At 45.2% G+C, this 17731-nt stretch overlaps 1 protein-coding gene and 1 long non-coding RNA gene across 10 annotated transcripts in view; one reads left to right on the plus strand and one right to left on the minus strand.

The window, feature by feature from the left end:
• LOC310697725 overlaps window positions 1-17731 on the minus strand; it is a 951570-nt gene that overhangs the window by 380966 nt on the left and 552873 nt on the right. The gene's annotated exons all lie outside the window — the stretch shown is intronic.
• Window positions 1-17731, plus strand: part of LOC310697691 (P2R1A-PPP2R2A-interacting phosphatase regulator 1-like) — a 456471-nt gene that overhangs the window by 1658 nt on the left and 437082 nt on the right. For all 9 annotated transcript variants that reach the window (XM_083484394.1, XM_083484388.1, XM_083484390.1 and 6 more), the window contains exons 2-3: window positions 5822-5900; window positions 11889-11945. In XM_083484394.1, coding sequence (XP_083340520.1) covers window positions 5822-5900; window positions 11889-11945 — 136 coding nt within the window. The remainder of the gene's footprint in view (window positions 1-5821; window positions 5901-11888; window positions 11946-17731) is intronic.

Consider the following 17731-nt stretch of genomic DNA (forward strand, 5'->3'; position numbering starts at 1 on the left):
TGTCTTGGCTTATGCCATAGCTGCGCGCAACCCCTCCGGCAGGGAGAGGCTGCTCAGGGCTTTGGCTTATTTAGCCCCGTGCTGCCTCTCCTGGCTGGAGAGGTTGCACGCAGCTAAAGAGGAAGCCAAGACACCGCTGTCTTGGCTTGTGCCATAGCCGCATGCAACCCCTCCGGCAGGGAGAGGTTGCGCGCAGCCTGTACACTGCTCTTTGGGGCTGGGGGGGGGGAATACGATTTCCCCCCTTGATTTCCCCCTCTAAAAACTAGGTGCCCCCTATGGTCCGGTGCGCCTTATGGAGTGAAAAATACGGTATATATGCGATGGAAGGCTTAAAAGTGGTTTTTGCGCCAGGTGAGCTGGGGGTTCCCCTGGAGGAAAAGCAGGGTGGATTTGATTTAAATCAAATCAATTTAAATCACGATTAAAATCACTGGTCAGTAAGGCTTGATTTAAATCCTCTTTTTTTTTTTTTTTACAAAAATGTTCAACCTTGCTAAAATCTTCTTCACATTGACAACCAGAGGAAGGTTTCGTTTTTGGAAGAATAAATTTTCAGAATAGTTTTTACAGTTACATCAAAAATGACTGATTTGGTTATACTATTAGAAATACATACAGATAATTGTGAAATTATTGTTTCTATTTGGACACTGTACTTGATTGGAAGGAGAAAAATAATCATTTCCTTCATAACAATTTAAACAATTTATTTCACTAAAACAATAACATGATAAACATGATGGGCCATGCCTGGTTTAAAGCATACAGTTAAAACACCAATAAAGGCTCTGGAGAGCACATTGGAATAATAATAATAATAATAATAATTTATTATTTGTACCCCGCCCATCTGGCTGGGTTTCCCCAGCCACTCTGGGCGGCTTCCACAGAAACCAAAAAACACTAAAATATCATACATTAAAAGCTTCCCTGAATAGGGCCGCCTTAAGATGTTTTCTGAATGTCAGGTAGTTGTCCATCACCTTGACATCCGATGGGAGGGCATTCCACAGGGCGGGCGCCACCACCGAAAAGGCCCTCTGCCTGGTTCCCTGTAGCTTCGCTTCTCGCAATGAGGGAACCGCCAGAAGGCCCTCGGCGCTGGACCTCAGTGTCCGGGCAGAACGATGGGGGTGGAGACGCTCCTTCAGGTATACTGGGCCGAAGCCGTTTAGGGCTTTAAAGGTCAACACCAACACTTTGAATTGTGCTCGGAAACGTACTGGGAGCCAATGTAGGTCTTTCAAGACCGGTGTTATGTGGTCTCGGCGGCCGCCCCCAGTCACCAGTCTAGCTGCCGCATTCTGGATTAGCTGTAGTTTCCGAGTCACCTTCAAAGGTAGCCCCACGTAGAGCGCATTGCAGTAGTCCAAGCGGGAGATAACTAGAGCATGCACCACTCTGGCCAGACAGTCAGCGGGCAGGTAGGGTCTCAGCCTGCGTACCAGGTGGAGTTGGTAAACAGCTGCCCTGGATACAGAATTGACCTGTGCCTCCATGGACAGCTGTGAGTCCAAAATGACTCCCAGGCTACGCACCAGGTCCTTCAGGGGCACAGTTACCCCATTCAGGACCAGGGAGTCCTCCACACCAGCCCGCCCCCTGTCCCCCAAAAACAGTACTTCTGTCTTGTCAGGATTCAACCTCAATCCATTAGCCGCCATCCATCCTCCAACCGCCTCCAGGCACTCACACAGGACCTTCACCGCCTTCACTGGTTCTGATTTGAAAGAAAGGTAGAGCTGGGTATCATCTGCATATTGATGGACACCCAGTCCAAACCCCCTGATGATCTCTCCCAGCGGCTTCATATAGATGTTAAAAAGCATGGGGGAGAGGACGGAACCCTGAGGCACCCCACAAGTGAGGGCCCAAGGGTCTGAACACTCATCCCCCACCACCACTTTCTGAACACGGCCCAGGAGAAAGGAGCGAAACCACTGTATAACAGTGCCCCCAGCTCCCAACCCCTCTAGACGGTCCAGAAGGATGTTATGGTCGATTGTATCAAAGGCCGCTGAGAGATCCAGCAGAACTAGGAAACAACTCTCACCTTTGTCCCTAGCTCGCCGGAGATCATCAACCAGTGCGACCAAGGCAGTTTCAGTCCCATGATGAGGCCTGAACCCTGATTGGAAGGGATCCAAATGGTCCGCATCCTCCAGGCGTGCCTGGAGTTGTTCAGCAACCACTCGCTCAATCACCTTGCCCAAGAATGGAAGATTTGAGACTGGGCGATAGTTGGCCATACTGGCCGGGTCTAAAGATGTTTTTTTAAGAAGCGGTTTAATGACCGCCTCTTTCAGCGGATCTGGGAATGTTCCCTCACAGAGGGAAGCATTCACCACCCCGCAGAGCCCATCGCCCAGCCCTTCCCGGCTAGCTTTTATAAGCCAGGATGGGCAAGGATCAAGGAGACAGGTGGTTGGTTTCACTCGTCCAAGCCGCCTGTCCACATCCTCGGGGGTAACGGATTGAAATTGATTCCATGCAACTTGACCGGACAGGGCTCTAGCACTCTCCCACCCCAGCCCTGCTCCCACGGTGGTGTCTAGCTCCTTCCGAATATGAGTGATTTTATCTGCAAAAAACTTTGCAAAATCGTTGCAGGAGATCTTGGGGTCTTTACAAGGCCCCGATGGTAAAGGTGGTTCCGTTAAATTGCGGACCACCTGAAAGAGTCTCCTGCTACTATTTTCTGCAGATGCAATAGAGGCGGTGAAGAAAGTCTTCTTCGTCGTCGCTATCGCCACTTGGTAGGCTCGACGTTGAGCTCTAACCTGTGTCCGGTCAGATTCGGAGTGAGTTTTCTGCCACCGACGCTCTAGCCGTCTCAGCGATTGTTTCATCGCCCTCAGCTCCGAAGAAAACCACGGGGCTATCCGGGCTCCATGCAATCGGAGAGGGCGCTTCGGAGCCAGACAGTCGATAGCCCTGGTTAACTCCGCATTCTAGCGGGCCACCAGGGAATCAGCTGAAAGGCCATCAACATGGGATAAAGCATCCCCTACCACTCTCTGGAAACCATTTGGATCCATTAAGTGGCGGGGGCGGACCATCCGAATTGGTCCCACCTCCCTGCAGAGGGGAAGGGTCGCGGAGAAGTCCAGTTGCACCAGGAAGTGATCTGACCATGGCACTTCTTTGGTTTCATTTTTACTTAGTGTCAGATCACCCACGTCGCTAGAGGTGAATACCAGGTCTAAGGCATGTCCATGACTATGAGTTGGGCCCAACTTATTCAGGGACAGCTCCATGGAGGCCATGCTTTCCACGAAGTCCCGAGCGGCCCCTTGTAAGGTCGTGTCGGCGTGGATGTTAAAATCCCCTAGGACAACCAAACAAGGTGTCTCCAGGAGAACATCCGCCACGACCTGAAGCAGCTCGGACAGGGAATCCTTGGTGCAGCGGGGAGGTCAGTACACCAAAAGGAATCCTGTACTGCCCCTATTGCCCAACTTCCAGAACATGCACTCAGAAAACTGGGTCTTCCCAGTAGGACGCCTGGTGCAGACTAATGACTTCCTAAAAATCACTGCAACCCCCCCTCCCCGCCCACATGACCTGGGTTGCTGTGCGTAAGAGAAACCTGGTGGGCAAGCGGCAGCAAGGACGGGCCCATCTGTCTCATTCAACCAGGTCTCTGTCACACAAGCCAGGTCAAATCCTCCATCCACAATCAGGTCGTGGATGGCAGTGGTTTTATTCACCATTGACCTGGCATTACACAGCAACACCTTCAGGTTATGTGGGTTTCCCCTGTTGATTCCAGTATCCATCTGGTCAAGGCCAGACCTGGAGGCAGGGATAGTCTTCAAACAACGACTAAACCTGCCTCCTCGGTAATGACATGGTCTGGTCTTAGCGTAACTCCGCCTCCTGCCCATGATCACCGAGATCGGATGTCCCAGTGCTTCCCCCCCTGTGGAACTTGTCCCAGCCATCGTGTTGGCTGGGGCCTCACTCCCAGGCAGCCCTGATCCCACCCCTTAAAAACAAAACACAAACTATACAGAACCAATAAAACAACAGAAAACAAAAACAGAACAATTACACTAAAATTAATCCCCAACCAAATATCCATTACACCCACCCACCCCCAGCAAGAGAAAAAAGGAAAAAAAGAAATACAAATTTAAATTGCCACCGACTGCTTGAGGACATTTTAAAACACATTGGAACAGGGAAGCAATTGCAGAACACTTCCCAGCTTCCCCAAAAGTTTGTTCCAAATAAGGGCCTGGGCCACGCCCCCTGGGCCAGTTGGAGAAGGCCCTGGAAGGGAGCAGGCCCTGCAGTCCTCACCCAGCCGATGGTCCGAGGCTTCCCTGCAGCAGGAGTCCCTTTATAGCCGGGAGAAAGGGCCTGGGCCACGCCCCCTGGGCCAGTTGGAAAAGGCCCTGGAAGGGAGCAGGCCCTGCAGTCCTCACCCAGGAATGTTGTTCTACTTTACGCTACCTAAGGTCACAGGGAACTGGTATCCTATAGACCAGCGATGGCCAAACTCGGCCCTCCAGCTGTTTTGGGACTACAACTCCCATCATCCCTAGCTAACAGGACCAGTGGTCAGGGATGACGGGAGTTGTAGTCCTAAAACAGCTGGAGGGCCGAGTTTGGCCACCACTGCTATAGACGTCTGTTACAATGGGCAATTAACCTGTTGATATCAGTGGGACTCCTGTTTTGTTGGCATCTGTCTGTCTTGGGAGACAATAGAGGACTGGGCCTGTTGAATGGCCTCATTCGTAATAATTTCAAACGGAGGGCTTCTTGTTTCACAGCTCATACTCTTAGCCAACATAATGCTATTCCACTAGTAATTAATAATGCTAATAATTTATTATTTATACCACGCCCATCTGGCTGGGCTTCCCCAGCCACTCTGGGTGTCTTCCAACCGAATATTAAAAACACAAGACAGCATCAAGCATTAAAAAACTTCCCTAAACAGGGCTGCCTTCAGATGTCTTTTAAAAGTCAGATAGTTGTTTATTTCTTTGAGGGAGGGCGTTCCACAGGACGGGAGCCACTAGCGAGAAGGCCCTCTGCCTGGTTCCCTGTAACCTCATTTCTCGCAGGGAGGGATCCGCCAGAAGGCCCTCGGCGCTGGACCTCAGTGTCCGGGTGGAACGGTGGGCTGGAGACGCTCCTTTGGGTATACAGGATCGAGGCTGTTTAGGGCTTTCAAGGTCAGCACCGGCACTTTGGATTGTGCCTGGAAACGTCCTGGGAGCCAATGCATATCTCTCAGGACCATTGTTATATGGTCTTGGTAAGGTTTTATTTTACAGAAAGGTTCAACCTCGCTAGCATCCTAATCATACTGACACACAGTAGAAGGTTTCCTTTTGGGAACAATGAAATCCTTTATTTACACAAAGGTTCAGCCTTGCTGGTATCCTCTTAACACACTTGTGCCTGGAAACGTCCTGGGAGCTAATGCAGGTTTCTCAGGACCAGTGTTGTATGGTTTTGGTGGCCGCTCCCAGTCCCCAATCTAGCTGCTGCATTCTGGATTAATTACAGTTTCCGGGTAACCTTCAAAGGCATCCCCACATAGAGCGCATGGCAGCAGTGTGGCCAGGATCCAAAGTGCTACAGGTGGCATTGTGCTAGCTGTGCATGGGAGCTACATATTTGTATAGAGCTAGCAATATGCGTGGCACATTTCAGAACAAACCAAGCAGCCTCTTCCAAAGTTGATAGTCGACATTCGGATGGGAGAGAAGAGGGTGGGAAGGGAAGAGTAGTCAATGAGGAATTTAGAATCTTATGTAAGACAGCTGCATAACGTAATAGATGCTTTCGCTTCTTTCAGTGACAATTCCCAGGTCTTTCAGCCTCACGCCTTGCGCACCCGCTGGAACAGCACAACGGTTGTGAACCGGCACAGCATGGTAAGCACTGGTGAGGTACAAAGCGCATTCGAACCCCAGGGGTTTGTGGAAGAGGGAGGCTGTGTGGGAGCCTGACAGACAGGCGGCGAAGGCCCTGTTGCATTTCCATCAAAGCTGAATTGGTGGTTGTGCTGTCAGCCCTTGACTCTAATATTATTTCATGCATATCAGTTGATATCTTGACCCTCCTCCATGAAAATAGCTGTTTACTTGGCCGTTTTCCAATGTCGTGAAGGCTGAAATTTCAATTCAGTGGAGCAGGGTCAAGATATTAACTGATATGCATGAAATGTCAGAGGTAGCTATATAATCCCTAGTGTAGTAACATAAGACCTTTGGAGCAGGCATTTTTTTTAAAAAAAAGGTTTTTATGAACCGCCCTAATCAGAGAACCACTTTTTGAGGTGGCAAAAGTGATGTCTTCATTGCCAGTTGCAGTTTCCAGCTCCTGCCAGCCAACTCCATCAGGAGGAGGCCATAAGGCATCATCTTCTTTCGTGATTTCACCATCATCAATTATCCTCTTTATTTGTATTTATTTTTGTTCAAATTTTATTCATTTTCAATCACAACCTTTCAATTAATGACAAATCAAATCAAACCAATCCAGATTACAGTAATAGCAGTGCACCAATTATATATTCCAATTGTAAAAAAAATTAAAAAATTGGGACTTCCCGTGTTCCAGATGTCTGGAGATAACCGTCCTCATTCACATCTCTGCATTTCCGGCTATTGTTCAAATTCAATACTAATATTATCCACCCTCATTCTGAATCTGATCAGTCGTCGTTTCTGTGGCTCACATCTTCTGTAGCAAAGCTTTTATGCATATGTATTATGCATATTGTATTTTTTCTGTGATGTTAACCGCTCTGAGCCTGGTTCCAGCCGGGGAGGGCAGGGTACAAATAATTTATTATTATTATTATTATTATTATTATTATTATTATTATTATTATTATTATTTTGTTAACACACAGGAGGCATGTTTTTCCCCTCCCCATTTTATTCTCTGTCCAATTATTTGGGTGTTCAGTCCTCTTCTCTCTCCTTTGTTCGTCAAGTTCTCATTAAAGGCACTGGGCTTCATTCCAAAAATAAGAGTTTTTAAATGGCAAGTCAACAACTTCTCTCTGGTGTCTCCTAATGAGCTGTTGTCCGTGTATGTCTGTATATAATGTTGTGTTGTGGGGCATGCTTCCTGGCTGTGTATTACGTGGAAATTATTTAAATTCCTCCAAGAACAAAAGGACCCCCCCCCAAGCTCCTCCAGGTTGATTATCCTCTTTACTTCTTGAGTGCGCATGCTTCTTTTCTGATCCAGACATCATTTTTACAATTGCTGTCGTTTGCATGTCTCAGTTTCTCATCAGGGCAGAACTCGAACTCGAGGCCGGACTTCCCCTCGTGCCCGACATAATCACGCAAATAGAAATTGCAAATAGAAATATGGCCTGCCAAGAATCCCTGCTCTGTAGCGTAACTATTCATGGCATATCTCAGGACTGGAGTTGTTGAGCTTTTTTTACACTTTTACCCCAAAGCTGTTGAGCTGTTTTTCAGATGGAAGTTGTAGAGCTTTTTTTAGGATTGATGCTGCTGAGCTTTTTTTTACAAATTTAACCCAAAGTTGTTGAGCTTTATTTAGGATTGAAGTTGTTGTGCTTTTTTTTTACGATTTTGCCCCAAAGCTGTTGAGCTTCTTTTAGGATTGAAGTTGTTGACCATGCAGTAAACTTTGTTTCCTCTTTCCATGACTTTTTGCAAGATGAGGAACTTGCAATTTTCTGTCTTGCAAAGAGGCAAGCTGATAGCATTTTCAATGGCAGGAATTAATTCAGCTAATTTTGCCCCAAGATTGAATTAGCTTTAGTATCAATCTCTACATGGTGGGCTAAAGTGTCAATCATCTCCACCAGATAAACAGATGAACAGTGAGAAGAATACATTTTGCAGCTGAAATTCCACATATAAATAATGCTTCAACTCTTCTTAGCCACCAATGAAGGTGTTTTCAGGTTCTATCATTGTTAAAATATTTAGAGTACTGTATTTTTCGCTCGATAAGATGCACTTTCTTCCTCCTAAAAAGTAAGGGGAAATGTCTGCGTCTTATTGAGCGAATGTGTGGGCCCTGGAGCCGGCTGGCCCAAGTGCAGGGGCGAAAATCAGATCGTGTGTCACAGAGGAGGGAAGGCTGCAGAGAGGAGGCTGCTGGGGTTCCTGTATCGGGCATACTTTGGTGTGTGTGTGGAGGCGTGTGAGTCGTGTTGCTGCACAGGAGAGCGCATGGTTAAAGGGGGTGCTTGAGTGTCCTTGTGTGTGGAGCCTCTCAATCTGTACGGCATCCCAAGGCTACTGTCTGTTCATCAGCCCTGTTCCCCTTGCCTAATTATTGTAGCGCCTTCCTAAGGATTCAGTAGCGACTCCTATTTTGTTTTGCGCTCCCCGCTGCGTATGGTTTAACTGGGTGATTAAAGTCAGCCGCTGCTCTCCTCTTTTTGTTCTTGTCCCTTTCTGGCAGGGAGCGCACAGCCGCAGTGAACTCCTTTCCTGCCCTCTGCCTCAGGGTCTTACTGCCCACCCTCTTTTGTTTTTGGTTGATGTGTTTGCTTGGATTGGGCCAGCAATGGCCCATTCCCTTTGCTGAGCGTGTCTGCTTGCTGTGAGGTGACGCAGCTAGGAAGGAATTAGCAGGCAGACACGATCCTTTCCCCTTCCGTTGCTCAGCACAGGCTGCGGCAGCGTCACCTCACAGCAAGCAGACACGCTAAGCAAGGAGACTAGTAGCAGACAAATGCAACAAAGAGCAGGGAAGTCCCTGCTAATTCCTTCCTAGTCACCCTGCGCGCAGGCTCCAGCCCACCTGGCTCAGGTTCCGTCAGCTAGAAGCGCAACCGACAGCTGCTGCCGCCGCCTCCTCTCCGTGCTCCAGTGCTTCTGCTGCTGCGTCCAGGGAAGCATTCTAGGGAAGTGCAGGCAGCCAGAAAACATGCAGGTGGGAGATAGAGAGGGGGGGCTGGCTTGGGGGGGGGACTTTTGCTTTCCTTTCCTCCCTCCCGTTAAATCCCTCTCCTGCATTGTTAGCCAGCTCCTTCTCCACACACCCCTCTCGTGCTCCTTGTCCCTTCTGTGTTTTTCCTTCCCTCCCCACTTAAAACGTGGTTACAAAGCACGAATCCACATGGATCCTCAGGATCTTTGCATTGGGTCACCCCAAATTCACCATCAGATCACATAGCATGTCCATTGCTACAGCCTGCACCAAAAAAATCATGCACTCACTGTTGCCTGGGGCCACAATGGTTCAAAAACGTGCTTACAAAGCACGGATCCACATGGATCCTCAGGATCTTTGCATTGGGTCACCCCAAATTCACCATCAGATCACATAGCATGTCCATGGGTACAGCCTGTACCAAAAAAATCACGCACCCACTGTTGCCTGGGGCCGCAGTGGCGCAAAAATGTGGTTACAAAGCACAGATCCACATGGATTCTCAGGATTTTTGCATTGGGCTACCCCAAACTCACCGTCAAATCACATGTCTGTGGCCATAGCATGAAGCACAAAAATCATACATCCACTGTTTCATTCAGAATTTTTTTTCTTGTTTTCCTCCTCTAAAAACTATGTTATGGTCAGGTGCGTGTTATAAAGCGAAAAATATGGCAATATTACCTTCCTTTGCAACAGATTTATATGATGGAGTTTGATCGCATCTGCATGAGAGAAACTGTCATTCCTCTTTCCTTTTAAGAAGAATGAATATTCTTTCAATGCTATAAAAATAAGGAGTTTTCAGGGCCACATGCCTTGGAGCAGAGGCTGAGTGGTAGTGTATTTTTCCTACATTAAAATGGGTGGAATGCATATCTACCATAATCTATAGTCCTGGGGAGGTTACAGCTGTGGAAATATTAGTGTTCTTCAGGGTGGATTTGATTTAAATCAAATCGATTTAAATCACGATTTAAAGCACTAGTCCATAACGCTTGATTTAAATCCTTTCTTACAGAAAGGTTCAACCTTGTTGGCATCCCCTTCATAAAAACAGAACACTGAAGGTACACTTTAACAGGGTGGATTTGATTTAAATCAAATCAGTTTAAATCACTAGTCAGTAAGACTTGATTTAAATCCTTTATTTACAGAAAGGCTCAACCTTGCTGGCATCCTCTTCATATTGAAAACCAGAGGAAGGTTTCATTTTTGGAAGAATAAATTTTCAAAGTAGTTTTTACCATAACATCAAAAATTATTGATTTGATTCTACTATCAGAAACACATAGATCATTATGAAATTATTGTTCCTGTTTGGACAACTTTTCTGCAGTAATTGATTGGAAGGAGAAAAATCATCATTTCCTTCACCACAATTTAAAACATTTATTTCTCTAAAACAATAACATGGTAGCATATGGATCCATGTTTGTTAACTGATGTGGTTAAACTATTAGAAATGCATTGAAAGATAATTATGAAATTATTGTGAGGTTTATTCTGTGTCCAGGGCAGCTGTTTATCATTTCCATCTGGTACGCAGGCTGAGACCCTACCTGTCCGCGGACTGTCTCGCCAGAGTGGTGCATGCTCTGGTTATCTCTCGCTTGGACTACTGCAATGCACTCTATGGGGGGCTACCTTTGAAGGTGACCCGGAAAATACAATTAATCCAGAATGTGCTAGTTAGACTGGTGACTGGGAGCGGCCGCCGCAGGTAGGGTCTCAGCCTGTGTACCAGATGGAGCTGATAAACAGCTGCCCTGGACACAGAATTGATTTACACCTCCATGGACAGCTGTGAGTCCAGAATGACTACCAGGCTGCGTACCTGGTCCTTCAGGGGCACAGTTACCCCATTCAGGACCATGGAGTCCTCCACACCCGCCCTGTCCCCCAAAAACAGTACTTCTGTCTTGTCAGGATTCAACCTCAATCTGTTAGCCTCCATCCATCCTCCAACCGCCTCCAGGCACTCACACAGGACCTTCACCGCCTTCACTGGTTCCAATTTGAAAGAGAGGTAGAGCTGGGTATCATCCGCATACTGATGAACACCCAGCCCAAATCCCCAGAAGTGAGAGCCCAGGGGTCTGAACACTCATCCCCCCCCCCACTTTCGGAACACGGCCACGGAGGAAGGAGCGGAACCACTGTATGACAGTGCCCCCAGCTCCCAGCCCCTCTAGATGGTCCAGAAGGATGTTATGGTCGATGGTATCAAATGCCGCTGAGAGATCCAGCAGAACTAGGAAACAGCTCTCACCTTTGTCCCTAGCCCGCCGGAGATCATCAACCAGTGCGACCAAGGCAGTTTCAGCCCCATGATGAAGCCTGAATCCCGTCTGGAAGGGATCCAAATGGTCCGCTTCTTCCAGGCGTGCCTGGAGTTTGTTCAGCAACCACTCGCTCAATCACCTTGCCCAAGAATGGAAGATTTGAGACTGGGCACACAAAAACTTTAAACAAATCCTTATTTCCTGATGAATAGCCTTTGAAATATAATGTCACTTAAATAGAAAATCTTGACAAAGATTTTTCCTCCGAAAGCGTTTTATTTTCAAAATCCGATTTACCGTATACCATGTATAAGACACCCCCTATTTTGGGGGACTCCATATTAAGCAAACACCCCTCAGCACTACCCATGTAGAAGATGAGTCCCAATTTTAAACCTATCTTTTTTGTAAAAAACCCTAGTCTTATACATGGAAAAATATGGTAAATCCAAAAAATCCGATTTAAATATTTTAAAAATCCTACTTAAATTTTTTAAAATTGATTTTTTTTATTTAAAAAAAATTATTTATTTTAATCCACCCTGGCATTCTTACTATACAGTTCTGTGGGCAGTTTTTATTAGCGGCTCATCTTCCCTTCTTTGCAAAGTGGCATGCCAGGTTCTTGAGTGAGTGTTGGCTTTCAGCCCAACCAAAGCAAGGTAACTTCTGAAAGGTCTGTGTCTTCCTTCTCTCCCACAGCTGATCTCTTCCTCTACAATTTGTATTCCCAGCAGCCGACTCCATCAGATCAGGAGGGTAAGCAACATTTCACTTCTACAGGCGCTGTCATCGAAGTACAAACATATATAAAGGTTCTTTGGAATTGGTCTCAATAATATCTCGATTATTCGAAGAAATAATAATAATTAATAATATTAATTTATTATTTATACCCCGCCCATCTGGCTGGGCTTCCCCAGCCGCTCTGGGCGGCTTCCAAAAGAATATTAAAATACTATAATACATCAAACATTAAAAGCTTCCCGAAACAGGGCTGCCTTCAGATGTCTTCTAAAAGCCTGGTAGTTGTTGTTCTCTTTGACATCTGGTGGGAGGGTGTTCCACAGGGAAGGCGCCACTACCGAGAAGGCCCTCTGCCTGGTTCCCTGTAACTTGGCTTCTCGCAGTGAGGGAACCACCAGAAGGCCCTCGGTGCTGGACCTCAGTGTCCGGGTAGAATGATAGAGGTGGAGACGCTCCTTCAGATATACTGGACCAAGGCCGTTTAGGGCTTTAAAGGTCAGCACCAACACTTTGAATTGTGCTCGGAAACGTACTGGGAGCCAATGTAGGTCTTTCAAGACCGGTGTTATGTGGTCGCTGCTGCCGCTCCCAGTCACCAGTCTAGCTGCCGCGTTCTGGATTAGTTGTAGTTTCCGAGTCACCTTCAAAGGTAGCCCCACGTAGAGTGCATTGCAGTAATCCAAGCGAGAGATAACCAGAGCATGCACCACTCTGGCAAGGCAGTCCGTAGGCAGATAGGGTCTCAGCCTGCGTACCAGATGGAGCTGGTAAACAGCTACCCTGGACACAGATTTGACCTGTGCCTCCATGGACAGCTGTGAGTCCAAAATGACTCCCAGGCTGCGTACCTGGTCCTTGAGGGGCACAGTTACCCCATTCAGGACCAGGGAATCCTCCACACCTCCCCGCCTCCTGTCCCCCAAAAACAGTACTTCTGTCTTGTCAGGATTCAACCTCAATCTGTTAGCCGCCATCCAACCTCCAACCGCCTCCAGGCACTCACACAGGACCTTCACTGCCTTCACTTCACTGGTTCTGATTTGAAAGAGAGGTAGAGCTGGTCAGGACTTCCGGAGGCGGCGCGAAACGGTAATGGCGGTCCTCCTCAGTCTCTGAAGAGGGGCTCCGCGGAAAAGGGTCGTGCGCTGCGGCACAGCGACGACCCATCCAGAAAAACCACGGGTAGAGTGACCCCGTGGCCGTGGGACTCGGCGGGCACCAGGAGCGACCCCAGAAACGGTGAAGGGACTCCGTAAGGAGCCCCGGAACGTGGAACGGGGGAGCGGTGCTGTGAGTTCATCGCTCTTTCCGCGGAAGCGAAGCCGCGCGGCTGCTGCTGATGAGCGCTGTCCTTTCTTTCTGAAACATCAGGCTCCAAAACTACATACTCGTGAGTAAGGATTATAAGAATCTTTTTGGGACTAAAACCTTTAAATTCGGCTGAAAACGGGAGACGAGAAACAGGAAGTCTGTCTTCCGATTCTGCTTAAAGATCAAAGCAAAGACTCTGACAAGCGAGAAGCGCTTTGAAAGGGAACTTAAAAAGAAAGTGCTTTTTTCGTGCAAAGCTTGAACTGGTTACGTAGAGAAAAGGAACAGTTTGAGGTAAATTGATTGGATTTGAACTGGAATCTCTCCTCTATTTAGTGGGTTATAAAAGTTTAAAACCCAAATCGCTGGGCTGCCAGGATACAAAAGAACTGTCAAATTGCGGAAACTGTATTAAGTGGTACTGTTACTGTTGAGCGCTGGTGGATACAAATAAGAAATTGTTACTGACATCATTATTGAAACTTTGGGGGAAACTCTGCAACTTTTAAAGGGACAATGAAGGTTCCTCCGTAACTTTTCTTTTCGGATTGCTGGATTAATGGCGGAAAAAGTTTCTTCCTTCATCTGAATTACAGGGGAGCTCCCTCTAGTGGATTTGTGACCAATAAGTCTCTGGGAACTGTATATTATTTGGATTACCTACTTGGTGGTTGTTTACATTTTTGAACTGTCTTTCCCATGGGACCTACAATTTGACCTTGACACATAGACAGCTGTGGAATGAGTGGCACAGGGAAAACAAGGGCAGCCAAGACGAAAGCAAAACAAACTGTACAGCAATTGCTACAAACAAAGTTAACTGTTCAGCCACGCAGATCATCTGTCCCTACTGTTTTAACATTGCAAGAAAGAGAAACTGCTCAGCCAGTCCAAGAGTCAGCTTCGGAGGATATGGCTTCAGGAGGGACTGACCCAATTTCTAAGCAAATTTTGGAACAGCTGGCAGCTCTAAACACAAAATTTGATCAAGTTACAACTACTATTAACAAATTGACTGAGCAGGTCTCCCAAAATACACAAGTAATTGGGAATCTTCAAACAACAATCTCAGAAAATCGTAAATTGGCTGAGCAAGCGAATCAAAAAGCAGAACAAGCTGACAAGAAGGTCGAGGAAGTTAAAAGGGAAGTAAGGCCACTATGTAGACAAATCAATGAACAGCAGGCCTACCTGTCTATGGTGGAATTGAAAAATCGGGAAAATAATCTTAGATTACGAGCAATTCCAGAACTTGAACAAGAAGATTTGATTGGCTATTTGACATCAGAACTATCAAAGTTCTGGGGTATAGAAGAAGATAAGGACTTTAAAATTGTCACCGCTTTCAGATTGGGAAGAGTGGTGAGGAAGGACAGATCTAGAGATTGCCTGATCATTTTGAGATCTAGGCAAGAAAGAGACAAAATATTAGGCCTACATTTTAAAAAATCACTGGTGATTCAAGATAAGAAAGCAGAAATCTACAGAGACATACCGAAACAACTTTTGGATTTAAGAGCTACATATACAGATCTAGCAAGACTACTGAGAAACAACTCAATTTCCTATAGGTGGGAGTTCCCCCAAGGATTATCTTTTAACCTTAAAGGAAAGAAGGTTAAAATTAGAACAGCAGAGGACCAACAGAAGTTTCTAAACGACCACGGGGAGGACCTTCAGAAAGGAATAGCAGGAGCTTGGCCACCACCTCAGCCTGAACCAACACCGGTGCCATCTCTGGACGAAAAGGAAGACACATCTCTATAGGATTTACAGATTGACCCAGGATGTCTCTGCAGCTCCTTAGCTGGAATATAAATGGTGGGAATTCCCCGGAAAAAAGAAGAAGGATCTTTCATATATTGAAAAAAGAACAATTGGACATTATTTGCTTGCAGGAAACACATATGACTAGGCTCCACAGAAAAGTGTTAATCAACAAAAGATTAGGCCAAGAATTTATCTCATCAGACAAAGTTAAGAAAAGAGGCGTAGTGATCTATGCAAAGGAGAACCTGTCACCAAAATTTTTATTTAAAGACGAACAAGGAAGAATTTTGGCAATTGAGATACAAACACAAGGAGAAAAATTTTTAATAGTTGGAATTTATGCTCCAAATGAGGGGAAATCGGAATTTTACAGGAAGCTGCATGAGACAATGCTGGACTATCTGGACTATACCAACATCATTATGATGGGAGACATGAATGGAGTGGTCTCTACCTATATGGATAAGTCACAGAACCAAAATTTAACCAAGGATGGCAGACTACCTAAGACTTTTTTTGAACTAACTGACAGTATGGATTTGATTGACATCTGGAGGACAAAGAACCCCTTAGGCAAAGAAGGAACATTCTTTTCTGAGGCTCACCTGTCATGGACACGAATCGACCAAATATGGACAACTAGAGGGCTGGCTCCTAAGACTAGAAAAGTGGAAATCTGGCCAAAGACTTGCTCCGACCATAACGCTTTGAAAGTGGAATTCAGACTTACTCCATTTGGTTCCTTCAGATGGAAAATGAATGACGCCTTATTAAGAGATCAGGAGATCGTAAAGAAGGCCCAAAAAGCTTTAAAAGATTATTTTGAAATCAACTTGAACACTTCGGTGGAAAAGAGAACAATCTGGGACGCAAGCAAAGCAGTAATGAGAGGGTTTCTGATACAACAGAATACGATCAAGAAAAAACTCTGGAATGGAAAAAAGGATAAGATATTAGAGAAGATAAGAGATGGAGAGAAGAAATTGAGACTAAAACCAAAATCGAAAGAGATTCTAAGAGAAATCAAGTTCCATCAAGCACAATATGCGAAATTGATAAATCAAGAAGTGGAATGGAAAATCAAGCAAATGAAACAAAGATCATTTGAATCGGCGAATAAATGTGGAAAACTGCTAGCATGGCAGTTGAAAAAGAGACAAAAACTGAACTTTGTTACCAATCTGGAGGTTGAAGGGAGAAATATACAGAAACCAGAAGAAATTAGAAAGTGCTTCCAGAGATATTTAAAAAAACTTTATACGCAAGGGCCCCAGGAAGTGACTGAGATAGACCAATTTTTAAAAGTTAACGGATTACCAAAATTATCTCAAGAGAAGAGAACAATCTTGAATTACAGAATAACACAACAGGAAATTGAAGGTGCCATTCAGAATATGCAACTAGGCAAATCTCCAGGCCCAGACGGACTTACCTCCAAGTATTATAAGAGTTTAATTTTTTATTTTTATAATATTTTTTATTGCTTTTTTCCAGATACAGATATAAAGTCAGATATACAACGAAATAACAAAAGAAGAAAGAAGAAAAGAAGAATAAAAGAAATCCAACTTTCCAATACATTTTTCCATAACCAACTGGACTTCCCCACGTCTCCCTCACCCTGCTTTCTTTACAATAAAAATGTCAGCAAATTAATACCTTGTTTCATGTGTTATTAGTACTTTCAAATAATTCTCTTTTGGGTTCAAAATACTTATTATCAATTTACTTTTGCCCTAAAATACATACAATGTTATTTTAAACTTTAATCCTTTCATAGTTATATCTTAATTTCCAATATACCAAATCTTATTGCTGGAGCTAGATTTTCTAAATCATGCAAATTCTTAACATTCATATAACTTATAATGTTTTTGTAAATAATCCTTAAATTTTTTCCAGTCCTCCTCCATCGTCTCTTCTCCCAAATCTCGGATTCTGCCAGTCATTTCGGCCAATTCCATATAATCCATCAATTGCGTATGCCATTCTTCCAGTGTGGGCAAATCTTGTGTCTTCCAGTGCTTTGCGATAAGTATTCTTGCTGCTGTTGTTGCGTACATAAAAAACGTTCTGTCCTTCTTTAACACTTTCTGGCCGACAATGCCCAGAAGGAAGGCCTCTGGTTTCTTGGGAAAGGTATACTTAAATACCTTTTTTAATTCATTGTAGATCATTTCCCAGAAAGCCTTCACTTTTGGACAGGTCCACCAGAGGTGAAAGAACGTCCCTTCAGCCTCCTTACATTTCCAACATTTGTTATCAGACAAATGGTATATTTTAGCAAGCTTGACTGGGGTCATGTACCACCTGTATATCATTTTCATAATATTTTCTTTCAAGGCACTACATGCCGTGAATTTCATACCAGTGGTCCATAACCTTTCCCAGTCTTCAAACATAATGTTGTACCCAATGTCTTGAGCCCATTTTATCATGGCTGATTTGACTGTCTCATCCTGAGTGTTCCATTTAAGCAGCAAGTTATACATTCTCGAAAGTACCTTAGTCTTTGGTTCTAACAGTTCTGTCTCTAGTTTCGATTTTTCTACCTGGAATCCTGTTTTTTTATCCAACTTAAAAACCTCTTGAATTTGAGCATAATGAAACCAATCTTGCACCTTATGCTTTAATTTTTCATAGCTCTGTAATCTCCAATTGTCTCCAATTTTTTCTATTATTTCCCCATATTTCAGCCAGCCGGCCTCCATATTGGG

Source organism: Podarcis liolepis, assembly GCF_965112155.1.
Source record: "Podarcis liolepis genome assembly, chromosome: W".
Classification (NCBI taxonomy): domain Eukaryota; kingdom Metazoa; phylum Chordata; class Lepidosauria; order Squamata; family Lacertidae; genus Podarcis; species Podarcis liolepis.